The 18,916-nt window shown below is 48.8% G+C and overlaps 1 protein-coding gene across 9 annotated transcripts in view; it reads left to right on the top strand.

The window, feature by feature from the left end:
• The window catches only part of LOC110512780 (ankyrin-3), a 115,464-nt gene that overhangs the window by 79,493 nt on the left and 17,055 nt on the right, over positions 1–18,916 (top strand). For 5 of the 9 annotated variants that reach the window (XM_036972079.1, XM_036972077.1, XM_036972078.1 and 2 more), the window contains 4 exons: positions 614–6,529; positions 14,479–14,553; positions 15,381–15,512; positions 17,236–17,379. In XM_036972079.1, coding sequence (XP_036827974.1) covers positions 614–6,529; positions 14,479–14,553; positions 15,381–15,512; positions 17,236–17,379 — 6,267 coding nt within the window. The remainder of the gene's footprint in view (positions 1–613; positions 6,530–14,478; positions 14,554–15,380; positions 15,513–17,235; positions 17,380–18,916) is intronic. The other 4 variants (XM_036972082.1, XM_036972081.1, XM_036972080.1 and 1 more) reach the window with 2 other exon arrangements.

The raw sequence follows: 18,916 nt of genomic DNA, 5'->3' as shown, positions 1-18,916 counted from the left end.
AGGTCACTATTGACTTTCTCTCAGCTGCTACAGTTTCCACCGTAGGCGATTGTCACTAAGGGTACTCAGTCTTGCACGACATGTAGAGATATCATGGAGCTGAAACCTAGAGCTGTGTTCTGCCATGTGTCTTGCTGTGATACAGACAGATGGAGGCTTCTGTATAGTGTTCACCTCTGTTTTGTCAGAACACCCTCATTGGGGAATGGAAAGGTGGAACATCAGACCGAACAGATAAAAGACACAGATGGATCTGCTAGTCAGAGGAATGTAGCACATCCCGCGTGTACAGAGAACAGTTTGATGTTATTCTGTGTATTTGTCTTGTTGCCATGTTTATGTTTAGTTTGTCCTGGTCTTTGTGATTGTTTTGCTGTATGTGCTTCATTGGGCTTCTTTTCCATCTTGCTGTGTAACGTTGTCGTAACCATGGATCATAGTGGATCATATTTCCTTTACGGCTCCATCATTCCCATTTCAACTCTTCATCAAAGTATTGTTCTTCCTCCCTTGATAATAGAAGCATCACTGACACATGTTTTCCCTCTGGTCTCTCTGTTTTTCAACCATTTTCTGTTGATTTTCTGTTGGATTTCATTTTGCTTATTTAAAGAAACAGTTGAGCGAAGCACAGCAAGAACACTGCCTGCTGGTTACACTCACAAACCTGTCTTTTCAACAAGATCTTACCAGGCATGGTCGACTGCGCCTCTTCCCCACACTGTCCAAGCAAGGAGTGGACTGGGCTCCCTCTCCGGCTCACCGTCCAACACACCATCTGCATCGCCACTAAAGTCTGCCTGGTTGCTCTCCTCCGCCTCTCCAATCAAATCCACCATCGGAGCCTCACCGCCACATTCAATCAAGTCCTCTGGCGACATAGCTTCTTTACCTGTCAGATCCTATAGAACTATGGCCTCCCCTATTAAGACTGTTGTACAGCAGGCCCAGTACCCGGTCCAGGTCTCTGCCAGTCTGGTGTCCTCTTCCTCTAAACCTGGAGCAGATCCTGTCTTCATTAAAGGACTATCCACCCCATTTTCTTCCAGGACCACCCCAGCCTCTAACACAGGGTCTGTTCCAGATAGATCAACCATGACTCAACCCGAATCTCCCAAATGCACAGCCAACATGTACACCTTACCCTTCAAATCAGTCCTGTCGTCTTCATCCTCCTCCCCTGTCAGAACCATCGCTGGTCTGTCCTCCTCATCCTCCTCCCCTGTCAGAACCATTCCTGGCCTGTCCTCCTCATCCTCCTCCCCTGTCAGAACCATTCCTGGCCTGTCCACTACTTCAGCTACATCTAAGGGGAAGCCCCTCCCCTCGCTGTCCTCACCAGCCCACTCCTCAGAAACCTCTGCTATGGTGAATGGATTAGTTTCTCCCATGAAGTACGCCTCTTCTTCTCAGTCCTCCTCCCCCTGCTCCTGTTTGCTCTCTGATAGGTCTAGCAGTCTGCAGGAGAGGATACAGACCAACACTCACGCCGCCACTTCCAGTGTCAGTGCAGCTATAAATGAGGCTGAAAGGACATTTAACTCTTCAGGGTACGGAACACTCAAATCAGTGTCCTCACGGAGATCTAACACCTCAACTTCTGTCTACGGCTCTATGAGGTCTCAAACCTCTTCCACCACCTCAGCAACATCCAATACAATGACTGTACCTGTATACTCTTTTCTCAATGTTGCGACCGAGTCCCAAATGAAAAAAGGGCCTGGGTCGCTGAAGATGTCGCCTGCAGACTCTCGCAGGTCAAAGACGGCAGTGAAGTCCCCTCCTTACATCACCCCCCCAGGGCTCACTCTAACCCCACCCTCCTCCCTATCCTCCAATCAGGACATCCTGAAAGACGTGGCCGATATGAAGGAGGACCTGATCAGAATGACGGCCATCTTGCAGACTGTCCCCAGAACAGCCAGGAATGTTCAGTCTCAGACCCCTAAAGAGCCTAAGATGGAGGATGAGGAACCCTTCACCATAGTAGAGAAAGTGAAGGAGGATCTAGTTAAAGTCAGTGAGATACTGACCAAGGATGTGGTGAGTGATAGTCAAGCCTGTAGAGGGAAGCCTGTAGAGGAGGAGTGGGAGGAGTTCTCTAAAGATGAGTTAGAGGAAGCCCAGCAAAGTGCTAAGGAATTCTTTCACCCTCTGTTTGACGCTAACACCCTCTCCTTTAGGCCCCAGTCTATTCCCAGTAAAGAGTTGAATTTAGCCAAGGTTGTTGACTACCTGGCCAATGACATAGGTGCTAGTTCTCTTTCTAAGATGGCCGAGATGACGAGCAGATATGAGGAGGCAAAAAGAGAAGGGGAGGACAAACAGAAACTAAAAAAACTCAAGATGCCTCCCCCAGGCATGCGTACCTCTGCCTCTGAGAAAGACTTATGTAAACTAGCAGAGTCATATTATGGACCTGACACCATATTGGAGTCACCAGAGGACTTATCTCATGAGCAGGATAAGAGTCCTCTGTCAGACAGCGGCTTTGAAACCAGGAGTGAAAAGACTCCTTCAGCCCCCCAAAGTGCAGAGAGCACCGGGCCCAAACCCCCCTTCACTGACCCCATCCCCCCCTGCATCACTGAGACTAGGACCGAGGTGGTCCATATCAGGAGCTACGAGCACCCAGACGAACCCTGTGAGGTGCAGATGGAGGAGGCAGCCTCAGCATCGCCGGCCTGCATTGAACCAGAGGCCTCCGCCGCCTCCATCAAAGACAAAGTCAAATCATTCCAGATCAAAGTGTGTGACGACTCTGACTCTGTCGTTAGCAAGAGCATGAGGCTCAAAGAGGAGACCCACATCACCACCACGACGCGCATGGTTTACCACAAGCCGCAGCTGAAAGACGGCTCGGAGAGGATCGAGGAGACCATGTCAGTCAGAGACATCATGAAAGCATTCCAGTCCGGAAGGGACCCCTCCAAGGAACTTTCTGGACTGTTTGAGCACAAGGCTGGCCAGGACTCTGTCAAAGGGGATGAACTCACCCCCAGGTTCATTGATAATGACACTAAAGCCAAAAGAATAATGGAGGTTCACATAGAAAAAGAAGGAAACACATTCCAACCAACTGAGGTGATTATCAGGGAGACCAAGAAGATTCCAGACTCTTATTTCTATAAAGGAGACCACAGAATCCAAGAAATGCCTGATTACGACGAGGCGCCGCAGGAAGGGGAGGAGCTTACTGCCAACGACAGCCGGCCCAGCTCCGCTCAGCTCATGGCCGATGACTCCTACAAAGCTCTCAAACTGCTCAGCCAGCACTCTGTAGAGTATCACGATGACGAGCTCTCTGAACTCAGGGGAGAGTCTTACAGATTCGCTGAGAAGATGCTACGTTCTGAGAAACTAGACATATCCCACTCTGATACAGAAGATTCTATGGCTGACCAAACACACCAAATTACCTCAGAGTCGCATGGGGAAGAGAGTGATTACGGTGAGAAAGAGGCCGTGCCCAGGAAAGAGTTCACTTTCAAGTCATCAAAGGATACATCCTCTAAGTCAGGTAAATGTTCTCATAAGGATGACAAGTTTGACAAAGTGACAGTGTTGCATTACACCACAGAGCCAGGCAGCCCAAAACATGCAGTGTGGATGCGTTTCACTGAGGACAAGCTGGACAGGAACAGAGAGAAGCTCATCTACGAGGACCGCGTGGATCAAACTGTCAAGGAAGCTGAGGAGAAACTAAGCGAGGTCTCTCAGTTTTTCCGTGACAAAACTGAGAAACTGAACGACGAGCTGCAATCGCCGGAGAAAAAGCCTCCAAAGAGAGACCCCAGGGAGACCAGGTCTGGGCCCAGCTCCACCTGTAATAGCCCAGAGAAAACCCAGCAGAAAGCCAGGGCAGAGGGAGAGGAGTGGGGCAAGGGAAGGGGGAACAAACTGTTCAGTAGTACAACTGAGAGGAGGACCTCTAGTCTACCCAACAGTCCAGAGAGAGCTGTTCTTTCCCGCTTCAGTGAGGATACATCCAAACAGCAGACAAAGGCAGAGGAACGGTCTGAGCCAAACCAGGTTAAAGCCTCCTTCTCTAGAGTGAGCTCTGTTAGGATGAAGTTTGAATCAGAGGCTCAGAACCAAGATAAGAGTAGTCCTGAGCTAGTACAGTCCACACCCCCAGTCAGCAGGCTGCAGGAGAACAAGCTGCCAATGAATCAACTGTTCACTGGAGGAAAGACAACTAAAGGGTCTGAGGCCACAGAGGAAGGAAGTCCTTTTAAAAAGACTCCAGAGAAACTGAAAGGACCTGCCTCCAATAGCAGTAAGTCAGTTGTCTCACCAGCTGCCCCAAAACAGTCAGGAGACAAACTGCCTAACCTACCATACACCACAGCCCAAAAACACCTAACAGGTCAGACTGATAAAGAATCAGAGAAAACAAGCCCATTGAGCCAGGAGAGTCAGGTCATTGGTATCAGTAAGGGTGTAAAGGGGCCACCCTCACATAGTCCTACACATGACACACCCAAGGAGAACAGTGGGGAAGTTGAAAAAGAACACGTTTCTATGAGGGATTCTCCTTCCAAACATGTTGCATCAAGTCCCACAACCAATAGGGTTGCTCATTCTGAACCTGTGTCTAAAGACCATGGGGTTGCTCATTCTGAACCTGTGTCTAAAGACCATGGGGTTGCACAAAACAAGAATCTTAGAAAAAAGACAGAGTCCCAGATCCCAGTCAGGTCTGTGTCTAGTCACTCAGACAGCGATCAGTCAGAGAAAGCAAAACAAGACACAATAACTAAGCCATTTGAAAAGACATCCCAAATCCCCATACTAAATAAGAACAGAATGCAGGTCGGCCCAGTAACAAGCCCTACAAAGGCAGAAGAACTAACAGACACATCTCTTGAAATATTAGATAATGCACCAAAAGATTCTAACTTGAACAATGTGCGTGACACTTGCACAAGAGAAATACAAGAGAGATTAGCACCAGAGACAACCACCACCAGAGAAAACTTCAAAGGCATCAAAACATTACCTGTCTATGTGAGTGTCCAGGTGGGTAGGCAGGGAGAGAGAGAGGGCAGAGGAGGAGTACTGTACAAACAGAAACAGCCCTCGTCGCCTCAGGCCAGTCCTGACGATGACATGCTAGAGCAGGTATCTTTCATAGACAGCTCAGGGAAGAGTCCCCTCACCCCAGAGACCCCTAGCTCAGAGGAGATCAGCTATGACCTCACCTCCAGAACACCAGACTCCATCCTGGGCTTCACTCCCTTCCAGCCTAGCCCTATCCCAGAGGTCTCTGAGGACTCCTCAGAGGAGGAGCAGGGCCAGGTATTTTCCTTCAAGGACTTCAGACCAGAGACACCTAATGTCACAGCAGCTGACCTTAAGAATGGAAACCACCAGGCTGGACAGACACCTAAAGACAAAGGAGTAGCATACATCCAGTTCCCCCCTCCGCCTCCCCTGGACTCTGAGCAGTCCAGCCCTGAGAAGAAGAAGAAGGGATCATCTGGTTCCTCTGAGGCAGAGATGGAGATGATGGAGGTTAACCTCCAGGAAGAGCATGATAAACACCTCCTCACGGAGCCCATCATCAGAGTCCAGCCCCCCTCCCCAGTCCCCCCCGGGACTGACAACAGTGACTCTAGTGACGATGAGTCTGTCTTCCAGCCCATCTCCTTTAAGAAATACACCTTTAAGATCTCAGAGGGGCAGGAGCAGGAGCTCAAGAATGGGTCCAAATCCACAAAACAGGATAGAAATGGCAAAGAGCCAGGAACTAACAGAACTAATGGAACGTATGAAGCTGGTAAAACAGAGGAGTACGACTCTGAACAGAATGGAAATGACCAGTCCATAACAGACTGTTCTATCGCCACGACGGCAGAGTTCTCTCATGACACTGACGCTACTGAGATCGACTCCCTGGATGGGTATGACATGCAGGATGAGGATGATGGTCTGTGTGAGATGGACACTAAACCCTTCAGCCTGCCGGACAGCAGGAAGGACGTGTGGACCTCAGACAGCATGCTCCGGTCCTGCGACCGCTCCTTTAGTCAGACCAAACTAGAGGCCATTGAAGAGGAAAAAACACCGGAGGAGGAATACAGAAAGGCTCAAGCTAAAAGTGATCCAGTTGACATAAAAACAGATGAGGCCAGCTCTCAGGGCCAGAAGGACAACGATGGGTTTTCTGATACGTACTTTAGTTACAAGCTAGAGGAGGCGTTTGACTCTCCGTTTAAAACTGTTGCTACTAAAGGTCTGGACTTTGACCCCTGGTCCAGTATAGGAGGAGACAATGAAGTGGTTGACGCCAGGATAAAAGACGACGAGCCGAAGCCGTTTGGACTGGCAGCAGACGACAGATCACAGGCCACGACCCCAGACACGACCCCTGCCAGAACCCCGACTGATGATAGCACCACGCCGACTAGCGAGCCAAACCCTTTCCCCTTCCATGAAGGGAAGATGTTTGAGATGACTCGCAGTGGTGCGATTGACATGAGCAAGCGGGATATTGTTGAAGAAAGACTGCAGTTTTTTCAGATTGGTGAGCATAACTCTGAAGGGATGTCAGGGGGCGTAAGGGACTAGGTCATAAGGTCAGTTGTAATCATGTCACAGACATAGGGTAAAGGCCTCTAATGAGGCCCCTGTTAGACAAGCCCCTGACTGGGAAGAGGCCCCTATAGAAGCCCCTGTTAGACCAGCCCCTGCCTGGGTAGAATCCTCTAATGAGGCCCCTGTTAGACCAGCCCCTGACTGGGTAGAGGCCTCTAATGAGGCCCCAATTAGACTAGCCCCTGACTGCGTAAAGGCCTCTAATGAAGCCCCTGTTAGACCAGGGGTAGAGGCCCCTCCAGAATATCAAGTCCCTGACTGTCTTTCAGACCACTGCCCCTGGTAGTACCATTCAGAGCACAACACCAGCCCCTGGCAGTTCCATTCAGAGCACCACACCAGCCCCTGGCAGTACCATTCAGAGCACCACACCAGCCCCTGGCAGTACCATTCAGAGCACCACACCAGCCCCTGGCAGTACCATTCAGAGCACCACACCAGCCCTGGCAGTACCATTCAGAGCACCACACCAGCCCCTGGCAGTACCATTCAGAGTACCACACCAGCCCCTGGCAGTACCATTCAGAGCATCACACCAGCCCCTGGCAGTACCATTCAGAGCACCACACCAGCCCCTGGCAGTACCATTCAGAGCACCACACCAGCCCCTGGCAGTACCATTCAGAGCACCACACCAGCCCCTGGCAGTACCATTCAGAGCATCACACCAGCCCCTGGCAGTACCATTCAGAGCACCACACCAGCCCCTGGCAGTACCATTCAGAGCACCACACCAGCCCCTGGCAGTACCATTCAGAGCACCACACCAGCCCCTGGCAGTACCATTCAGAGCACCACACCAACCCCTGGCAGTACCATTCAGAGCACCACACCAGCCCCTGGCAGTACCATTCAGAGCACCACACCAGCCCCTGGCAGTACCATTCAGAGCACCACACCACGCCCTGGCAGTACCATTCAGAGCACCACACCAGCCCCTGGCAGTACCATTCAGAGCACCACACCAGCCCCTGGCAGTACCATTCAGAGCACCACACCAGCCCCTGGCAGTACCATTCAGAGCACCACACCAGCCCTGGCAGTACCATTCAGAGCACCACACCAGCCCCTGGCAGTACCATTCAGAGTACCACACCAGCCCCTGGCAGTACCATTCAGAGTACCACACCAGCCCCTGGCAGTACCATTCAGAGCATCACACCAGCCCCTGGCAGTACCATTCAGAGCACCACACCAGCCCCTGGCAGTACCATTCAGAGCACCACACCAGCCCCTGGCAGTACCATTCAGAGCACCACACCAACCCCTGGCAGTACCATTCAGAGCACCACACCAGCCCCTGGCAGTACCATTCAGAGCACCACACCAGCCCCTGGCAGTACCATTCAGAGCACCACACCACGCCCTGGCAGTACCATTCAGAGCACCACACCAGCCCCTGGCAGTACCATTCAGAGCACCACACCAGCCCCTGGCAGTACCATTCAGAGCACCACACCAGCCCCTGGCAGTACCATTCAGAGCACCACACCAGCCCTGGCAGTACCATTCAGAGCACCACACCAGCCCCTGGCAGTACCATTCAGAGTACCACACCAGCCCCTGGCAGTACCATTCAGAGTACCACACCAGCCCCTGGCAGTACCATTCAGAGCATCACACCAGCCCCTGGCAGTACCATTCAGAGCACCACACCAGCCCCTGGCAGTACCATTCAGAGCACCACACCAGCCCCTGGCAGTACCATTCAGAGCACCACACCAGCCCCTGGCAGTACCATTCAGAGCATCACACCAGCCCCTGGCAGTACCATTCAGAGCACCACACCAGCCCCTGGCAGTACCATTCAGAGCACCACACCAGCCCCTGGCAGTACCATTCAGAGCACCACACCAGCCCCTTGTAGTACCATTCAGAGCACAACACCAGCCCCTGGCAGTTCCATTCAGAGCACCACACCAGCCCCTGGCAGTACCATTCAGAGCACCACACCACGCCCTGGCAGTACCATTCAGAGCACCACACCAGCCCCTGGCAGTACCATTCAGAGCACCACACCAGCCCTGGCAGTACCATTCAGAGCACCACACCAGCCCCTGGCAGTACCATTCAGAGTACCACACCAGCCCCTGGCAGTACCATTCAGTGCATCACACCAGCCCCTGGCAGTACCATTCAGAGCACCACACCAGCCCCTGGCAGTACCATTCAGAGCGCCACACCAGCCCCTGGCAGTACCATTCAGAGCACCACACCAGCCCCTGGCAGTACCATTCAGAGCATCACACCAGCCCCTGGCAGTACCATTCAGAGCACCACACCAGCCCCTGGCAGTACCATTCAGAGCACCACACCAGCCCCTGGCAGTACCATTCAGAGCACCACACCAGCCCCTGTCAGTACCATTCAGAGCACCACAACAGCCCCTGGCAGTACCATTCAGAGCACCACACCAGCCCCTGGCAGTACCATTCAGAGCACCACACCAGCCCCTGGCAGTACCATTCAGAGCACCACACCAGCCCCTGGCAGTACCATTCAGAGCACCACACCAGCCCCTGGCAGTACCATTCAGAGCACCACACCAGCCCCTGGCAGTACCATTCAGAGCACCACACCAGCCCCTGGCAGTAGCATTCAGAGCACCACACCAGCCCCTGGCAGTACCATTCAGAGCATCACACCAGCCCCTGGCAGTACCATTCAGAGCACCACACCAGCCCCTGGCAGTACCATTCAGAGCACCACACCAGCCCCTGGCAGTACCATTCAGAGCACCACACCAACCCCTGGCATTCAGAGCATAACAATGGGGTCAAGTCAAAAGACTCCAATGTGGCCTCTAAATTCTCCACCCTTAAAATTGACTTCAAGACATCTTCGGCAAGGAGCCTAGTGGCTAGAGCGTTGGGCCAGTAACTGAAAGGTTGCTGGATCAAATCCCTGACAAAGTAAACATCTGTTATTCTGCTCCTGATTAAGGCAGGTGTTCCACTGGCGCCGAAGACGTGGATATCGATTATGGCAGCCCCCCACACCTCTCTGATTCAGAGGGGTTGGGTTAAATGCGAAAGACACATTTCATTTGAATGCATTCAGTTGTACAACTGACTAGGTATCTCCCTTTCCCTTTCAATGGATTCAGACGAGTCTAGAGCCTCAGCCAGTTCCCAACAGACAGAGATAGACTGGAGTAGAGAGAGACAGACGTACCAGAGCCTAGACTATGGTTCAGCACCTCTAACAGGGAACAGCAGTATCAACCATAACATGCCAGAGGTAACCCCTAACCTCCATGCTAACCTCATCCAGCCTGGTAGTATAGTATTCAGTCTGCTGTCTTCCTCAGAGCCCACTCTACAACAGGTCAGCAGATTTGAGGCAGCTTTCAGCATACCTGAGGAGAACAGGGTGGAGGCAGCCTTCAGCAGGCTGGAGGAGAACAGGGTGGAGGTAGCCTTCAGGAGACTGGAGGAGAACAGGGTGGAGGTAGCCTTCAGGAGACTGGAGGAGAACAGGGTGGAGGTAGCCTTCAGCATACTGGAGGAGAACAGGATGGAGGCAGCTTTCAGCATACTGGAGGAGAACAGGGTGGAGGTAGCCTTCAGCATACTGGAGGACAACAGGGTGGAGGTAGCCTTCAGGAGACTGGAGGAGAACAGGGTGGAGGCAGCCTTCAGCAGGCTGGAGGAGAACAGGGTGGAGGCAGCCTTCAGCAGGCTGGAGGAGAACAGGGTGGAGGCAGCCTTCAGCAGGCTGGAGGAGAACATGGTAGAGGAGAACAGGGTGGAGGCAGCCTTCAGCAGGCTGGAGGAGAACATGGTGGAAGAGAACAGGGTGGAGGCAGCCTTCAGCAGGCTGGAGGAGAACATGGTAGAGGAGAACAGGGTGGAGGCAGCCTTCAGCAGGCTGGAGGAGAACATGGTGGAAGAGAACAGGGTGGAGGCAGCCTTCAGCAGGCTGGAGGAGAACAGTAAAGAGAGCTCTGTCTGTCAAGAGTCCAGCAATAACCAGTACAGGACTGGTTCAGGTGAAAATATGCAGGTCCAGGTTACCAGTTAAAGCAACTATAACTCAAATATTCAGTCAAATAATTCCTGTGAGAAAGCAGAATGCTAAACATGTAGTTACACAACCTGTTGCCAGGAAAAGATCAGTGAATTCCAGTGAAGAGGGTTCCCTTGTAATCAAGACAGAATCAGAGTCAGAGAGGAAGCAGGTTGGGAGTGAAGGAGAGCAGTAGAATGGGCCAAGTGCCAGGTAGTGTATCTAAGGACAGGTCAGGTGTGGCCTCTAGCAGCAGATCAGATAACAACAGGTCAGGTGTGGCCTCTAGCAGCAGATCAGAACAGGTCAGGTGTGGCCTCTAGCAGCAGATCAGATAACAACAGGGCAGGTGTGGCCTCTAGCAGCAGATCAGATAACAACAGGTCAGGTGTGGCCTCTAGCAGCAGATCAGATAACAACAGATCAGGTGTGGCCTCTAGCAGCAGATCAGATAACAACAGGTCAGGTGTGGCCTCTAGCAGCAGTTCAATAGCAGGACAGAACACAACATGCTTCAGTGAGAAAACTACATCTGTAAGTAGCTAGACAGTAGATAGTTTAGACCATGTTGCCAATGAAAAGCAAAATTAACTGATAATGAAGATATCACATCAATATCAGAAGCCTCTCAGCACTCCTTCAATATATTTAAGCCCAATACTACATCCAGATTTACAACTACATCCAGGTCTACTACTACATCCAGATTTACTACTACATCCAGGTCTACTACTACATCCAGGTCTACTACTACATCCAGGTCTACTACTACATCCAGATTTACTACTACATCCAGGTCTACTACTACATCCAGATTTACTACTACATCCAGGTCCACTTCTACATCCAGATTTACTACTACATCCAGGTCTACTACTACATCCAGATTTACAACTACATCCAGGTCTACTACTACATCCAGATTTACTACTACATCCAGATTTACTACTACATCCAGGTCTACTACTACATCCAGATTTACAACTACATCCAGGTCTACTACTACATCCAGATTTACTACTACATCCAGAGTTACTACTACATCCAGGACCACTACTACATCCAGGTCTACTACTACATCCAGGTCTACTACTACATCCAGATTTACAACTACATCCAGGTCTACTACTACATCCAGGTCTACTACTACATCCAGATTTACAACTACATCCAGGTCTACTACTACATCCAGGTCTACTACTACATCCAGATTTACTACTACATCCAGGACCACTACTACATCCAGGTCTACTACTACATCCAGGTCTACTACTACATCCAGATTTACTACTACATCCAGATTTACTACTACATCCAGGTCTACTACTACATCCAGGTCCACTACTACATCCAGAGTTACTACTACTTCCAGATTTACTACTACATCCAGGTCCACTACTACATCCAGGACCACTACTACATCCAGGTCTACTACTACATCCAGGTCTACTACTACATCCAGATTTACTACTACATCCAGGTCTACTACTACATCCAGGTCCACTACTACATCCAGAGTTACTACTACATCCAGATTTACTACTACATCCAGATTTACTACTACATCCAGGACCACTACTACATCCAGATTTACTACTACATCCAGGACCACTACTACATCCAGATTTACTACTACATCCAGGTCCACTACTACATCCAGAGTTACTACTACATCCAGATTTACTACTACATCCAGATTTACTACTACATCCAGGACCACTACTACATCCAGATTTACTACTACATCCAGGACCACTACTACATCCAGATTTACTACTACATCCAGGTCCACTACTACATCCAGATTTACTACTACATCCAGATTTACTACTACATCCAGGACCACTACTACATCCAGGTCCACTACTACATCCAGAGTTACTACTACATCCAGGTCTACTACTACATCCAGGTCCACTACTACATCCAGAGTTACTACTACATCCAGGTCTACTACTACATCCAGGTCTACTACTACATCCAGAGTTACTACTACATCCAGATTTACTACTACATCCAGCTCTACTACTACATCCAGAGTTACTACTACATCCAGATTTACTACTACATCCAGGTCTACTACTACATCCAGGTCTACTACTACATCCAGGTCTACTACTACATCCAGATTTACTACTACATCCAGGTCTACTACTACATCCAGGTCCACTACTACATCCAGGTCTACTACTACATCCAGAGTTACTACTACATCCAGATCTACTACTACATCCAGGTCCACTACTACATCCAGGTCCACTACTACATCCAGGTCTACTACTACATCCAGGACCACTACTACATCCAGGTCCACTACTACATCCAGGTCTACTACTACATCCAGATTTACTACTACATCCAGGACCACTACTACATCCAGGTCTACTACTACATCCAGATATACTACTACATCCAGAGTTACTACTACATCCAGGTCCACTACTACATCCAGATTTACTACTACATCCAGGTCTACTACTACATCCAGATTTACTACTACATCCAGGTCTACTACTACATCCAGATTTACTACTACATCCAGGTCCACTACTACATCCAGATTTACTACTACATGCAGGTCTACTACTACATCCAGATTTACTACTACGTCCAGGTCCACTACTACGTCCAGGTCTTGTAGAGACGTGAGAGCAGAGTTTGAGCAGGCCGGCAGAGAGAAGACGAGAAGGAGATGGAAGGAGGAGAGGAGGAGCAGTAGGCCGGCTGCAGGAAAGGAGAAGGATTGCAGTCAGGTTGCAGGGTCCAACATGGCCAACATCATGGAGACCAAGCCTGTAAAACGTTACACTTCTTGATCTTTAGTGCATGAGCTGTTGTGATTGGCTGTGATGTGACTTAACTGCAGCTGTCATTCTGTCATCTCTGTGTCCTGTCCAACCAGACTTAGGAGATGTATGAACTGTCCAACCAGACTCAGGAGATGTATGAACTGTCCAACCAGACTTAGGAGATGTATGAACTGTCCAACCAGTCTTAGGAGATGTATGAACTGTCCAACCAGACTTAGGAGATGTATGAACTGTCCAACCAGACTTAGGAGATGTATGAACTGTCCGACCAGACTTAGGAGATGTATGAACTGTCCAACCAGACTTAGGAGATGTATTAACTGTCCGACCAGACTTAGGAGATGTATGAACTGTCCAACCAGACTTAGGAGATGTATTAACTGTCCGACCAGACTTAGGAGATGTATGAACTGTCCAACCAGACTTAGGAGATGTATTAACTGTCCGACCAGATTCAGGAAGACAAGTAGGAAACAGTAGTCAGGTGCTGCAGCATGATAGTGACCAGAGCACTGTACAGACGAGTAGTCTCTGGCTCGTGTAGAGCTGTGCTGAGTCTGTATCAGTATAGTAGAATAGCAGAATCAGACAGGTGACTGTGGTCCAGTCTCCTCCAGCGTACACAGACACACAGGTTACTGGCATGTCTACTTTCATTTCACTCTGAAACACGTTTGGCCTTGAACACCAAGCTCCACACTATAGAGCTAGTGACATGTGAATTGGGGTGGTTTTGTTTCTGTGATGGTTTGATTGCCTGGTAGACTGGCTGGTTACATGCCTAACACCCACTCAACAACAGACTAGTCTGCTACTGGAACTGTCTATGTGCCTTTGTCTTGCCATTGGATCCTCACAATTCTACCTGTTACTATCTGGCTTCTGATTTGGAATGGTGCAGCCAAGTACTCCAAAATGTAGAGCGTTTACTATGATCTTACTATCCAGAGACCTCTGAATTGATGAGGAGAATTTGGCCAGAAAAAGGTATGTTCTGTTTCTCATAAATACACAGTGATGAGATGATAACATGGTGCTGTCTGCCCCTCATCCCCACCAGGCCCTCAGAGCCCCTGTGAGAGGACTGACCTGCGGATGGCCATAGTGGCAGATCACCTGGGTCTGAGCTGGACTGGTAAGAACACAGTAGCATGTCTCCCCCTGGAGGACAGCAGTAGAATGGCAGTCTCTCTTCTACTGCAGTGACATAACGTACCAGCCACACACACTATTACCCCACACACTGACTGGAGATGGCTAGAATACATCAGAGATTTCAGATTGTGACACCATACTGTTCCTGTTGATGACTGAGCTGGGTAGGACTTCATCTGTGTAGTCTGTTCCATCTAGAGATTACTGTCATTTTTATCAGGAGGGAAAGGGAGTGTCATGGCAGTGTGCCCAGCTCCCCTCCCCGCCTGCACTGCGGCATTACGTACATGTCTGTCTGGGGGAGAATCACCTCCCCGCCTGCACTGCAGCATTACGTACATGTCTGTCTGGGGGAGAGGAGGGGAGGAAAGAGAGGAGAGGAAAGCAAAGGAAACAAAGACAGGAGGGGGAAGGAGAGGAGGGGAGGAAAGAGAGGAGGAGAGGAAAGAGAGGAGAGGAAAGCAAAGGAAACAAAGACAGGAGGGTGAAGGAGAGGAGGGGAGGAAAGAGAGGAGGAGAGGAAAGAGAGGAGGAGAGGATAGCAAACAAATGAAGGCAGGAGAGGAAAAGAGTGGGGGAGAGGATAGCAAAAAAATGAAGGCAGGAGAGGAAAAGAGAGGAGGGGAGGAAAGAGAGGAGGAGAGGATAACAAAGAAAATGAAGACAGGAGAGTAGAGGAGAGGAGGAGAGATAAGAGGAGAGGAAAAGAGGGGAGAGGAGGTAAAGAAAAGGAAATGAAGACAGGAGAGGAGGGGGAGAACAGGGAGGAGAGGAGTCTAATCCATATTTAATGTATTTCTGTTTCAGAGCTTGCCAGGGAAATGGATTTCTCCGTAGATGAGATCAATCACATCCGCGTGGATAACCCCAACTCTCTGACCACTCAGAGTTTCATGCTTTTAAAGAAATGGGTTAGCAGAGATGGTAAAAATGCCACAAGTAGGTATCCCATAGCATAGTATCCCAAAGCTTGTTTTATGTAACTAGTCATTACTGAAAACAGTAGCACCGCACAGGGCACTACACAGAGCTGTCTCAGGTCATTACTCTACACAGAGCTGTCTCAGGTCAGTACTCTACACAGAGCTGTCTCAGGTCATTACTCTACACAGAGCTGTCTCAGGTAATTACACAAAGCTGTCTCAGATCGGACTATAGAGAACCAGCCCTGTCTGACTGTAGAGAACCAGCCCTGTCTGACTATAGAGAACCAGCCCTGTCTGACTATAGAGAACCAGCCCTGTCTGACTATAGAGAACCAGCCCTGTCTGTAGAGAACCAGCCCTGTCTGACTGTAGAGAACCAGCCCTGTCTGACTATAGAGAACCAGCCCTGTCTGTAGAGAACCAGCCCTGTCTGACTATAGAGAACCAGCCCTGTCTGACTATAGAGAACCAGCCCTGTCTGACTGTAGAGAACCAGCCCTGTCTGACTATAGAGAACCAGCCCTGTCTGTAAAGAACCAGCCCTGTCTGACTATAGAGAACCAGCCCTGTCTGTAGAGAACCAGCCCTGCCTGTCTGTAGAGAACCATCCCTGTCTGACTATAGAGAACCAGCCCTGTCTGACTATAGAGAACCAGCCCTGTCTGACTATAGAGAACCAGCCCTGTCTGACTATAGAGAACCAGCCCTGTCTGACTATAGAGAACCAGCCCTGTCTGACTATAGAGAACCAGCCCTGTCTGTAGAGAACCAGCCCTGTCTGTAGAGAACCAGCCCTGTCTGACTATAGAGAACCAGCCCTGTCTGACTGTAGAGAACCAGCCCTGTCTGACTATAGAGAACCAGCCCTGTCTGACTATAGAGAGCCAGCCCTGTCTGACTGTAGAGAACCATCCCTGTCTGACTGTAGAACGTGGGTAGGATGTAATAGTGTTGTTTTGTTTAGAACGTGGGTAGGATGTAATAGTGTTATATTGTTGGTTTGTTTAGAACGTGGGTAGGATGTACTAGTGTTGTTTTGTTTAGAACGTGGGTAGGTGGTAATAGTGTTGTTTTGTTTAGAACGTGGGTAGGGTGTAATAGTGTTGTTTTGTTTAGAACGTGGGTGGGAGGTAATAGTGTTGTTTTGTTTAGAACGTGGGTAGGATGTACTAGTGTTGTTTTGTTTAGAACGTGGGTAGGATGTAATAGTGTTGCTTTGTTTAGAACGTGGGTAGGATGTACTAGTGTTGTTTTGTTTAGAACGTGGGTAGGGTGTACTAGTGTTGTTTTGTTTAGAACGTGGGTAGGATGTAATAGTGTTATTTTGTTTAGAACGTGGGTGGGAGGTAATAGTGTTGTTTTGTTTAGAACGTGGGTAGGGTGTAATAGTGTTGTTTTGTTTAGAACGTGGGTGGGAGGTAATAGTGTTGTTTTGTTTAGAACGTGGGTAGGATGTACTAGTGTTGTTTTGTTTAGAACGTGGGTAGGATGTAATAGTGTTGCTTTGTTTAGAACGTGGGTAGGATGTACTAGTGTTGTTTTGTTTAGAACGTGGGTAGGGTGTAATAGTGTTGTTTTGTTTAGAACGTGGGTGGGAGGTAATAGTGTTGTTTTGTTTAGAACGTGGGTAGGTTGTAACAGTGTTGTTTTGTTTAGAACGTGGGTAGGATGTAATAGTGTTGTGTATTGCTGTTTGTAGTGTATTAACCAGTTTTCCTGTTTCTGTCTCACTTTAGCGGATTCCCTTACAGAGGTCCTGACTAAGATCAATCGGATGGATATTGTGACATTGCTGGAAGGGCCAATATTTGACTATGGTAACATTTCAGGCACAAGATGTTTTGCTGATGATAACGCAGTTTTCCTGGATCAGTGTGATGGTAAAGTTTAGCCCCATCTAGCTGAACTCTGTCTCTCTCTTTACCTCTCCTTCTTGCAGAACCAGCCAGTCTAAACTAGTCGAACATAGACCCAATCTTGGCTAAATGAGTCGAACGTAGAGCCAATCAGGCTAAACGAGTCGAACGTAGAGCCAATCTGAACATGATGATGACAAATTAGATGTTGATTTTATATTTATATTTTATATGCCCCCTGAAATCAATCAACACTGATACTTTTCAAACATTGCCGTGTGTTAACCCTGTCAGGGGGCATTACAACTCTACTACTGTATGTGTGACTGTATTTTATGTTGTGTAAAGTATAAAATATCATGCTACTTAACAAGCCTCTGAGGAATCACAACTAACCTATCTGATCTATGTTCTTAATTTGACCATGAGAGCAACGTTTAGTTCATTCAGTTGGGTTAAAGATTTGGTTGGTGTTTTGTTCTATAATCGTTATGGTGTGTGTATACTGATTGAAAAAAATACAGTAATGTTTAACACATTTCTCGCCAAATAATATTTTATTCACAATTTGATTGTCAAGTACATTATTATGTTAACCAATTTATATGGCAAATGGTTCCTGTCTGTTGTGGTGTGTTGTGGTACTAACCCTCTCCTGTTCTGTTAGATAGCGGTGTGTTGTGCTACTAACCCTCTCCTGTTCTGTTAGATAGCGGTGTGTTGTGCTACTAACCCTCTCCTGTTCTGTTAGATAGCGGTGTGTTGTGGTACTAACCCTCTCCTGTTCTGTTAGATAGTGGTGTGTTGTGGTACTGCTAACGTTTCTGTTCTGACAGCATGGCTGTGGCTTTAAGGGACCTCTGCTTGTTATAGGGCTGTTAGAGCTGCTTAGGCCGTTAGTTAGTACCTCTGGTTTCTCTGAGCCTTCCTACCCTGCAGTTATCTTGCTTCTAACTCTGCTGAACCAGACCAACCCCTTCCTGCTAACCTGCTTCCTGCCCCTCCCTCCCTGCTGACACCCTCAGCTGTGCTCTCACCCTCCATCCAACATACTGTTAACTAACTTAACATACAGTACCTAACTGGACTGTTGGCAGCTCTGCTACAGCCTTGTGTGGCTGCTCCCTCAGTCTTAGTAGTTCTGCTAATAACACTAGGCTAACAACGCTAGGCTAACACTAGGCTAACAACGCTAAGCTAGCAATGCTAGGCTAATGTGAAGCTAACAATGCTAGCTGTTAGGTTCTGGCTGTAGCGCTCTTCCTCAATTGCAGCTACATAAACAGAAGTTACAGTCACATTGAATTTTCATCCATTTTCATTCACTTTCAACCAAGTCTTGTCTGACTAACATTTTGTTTGTCTTTTCATCTGTCAATAGGACCTTACAGTAGTATCTGATAGTTCCTGATCTGTCCATGGGACCTTACAGTAGTATCTGATAGTTCCTGATCTGTCCATAGGACCTTACAGTAGTATCTGCTAGTTCCTGATCTGTCCATAGGACCTTACAGTAGTATCTGATAGTTCCTGATCTGTCCATAGGACCTTACAGTAGTAT

The sequence above is a fragment of the Oncorhynchus mykiss genome, unplaced genomic scaffold (assembly GCF_013265735.2).
Source record: "Oncorhynchus mykiss isolate Arlee unplaced genomic scaffold, USDA_OmykA_1.1 un_scaffold_119, whole genome shotgun sequence".
Taxonomy (NCBI): Eukaryota; Metazoa; Chordata; class Actinopteri; order Salmoniformes; family Salmonidae; genus Oncorhynchus; species Oncorhynchus mykiss.
Note: the sequence above shows the minus strand (reverse complement) of the source record. Positions and strands in the feature narration are given on the sequence as shown.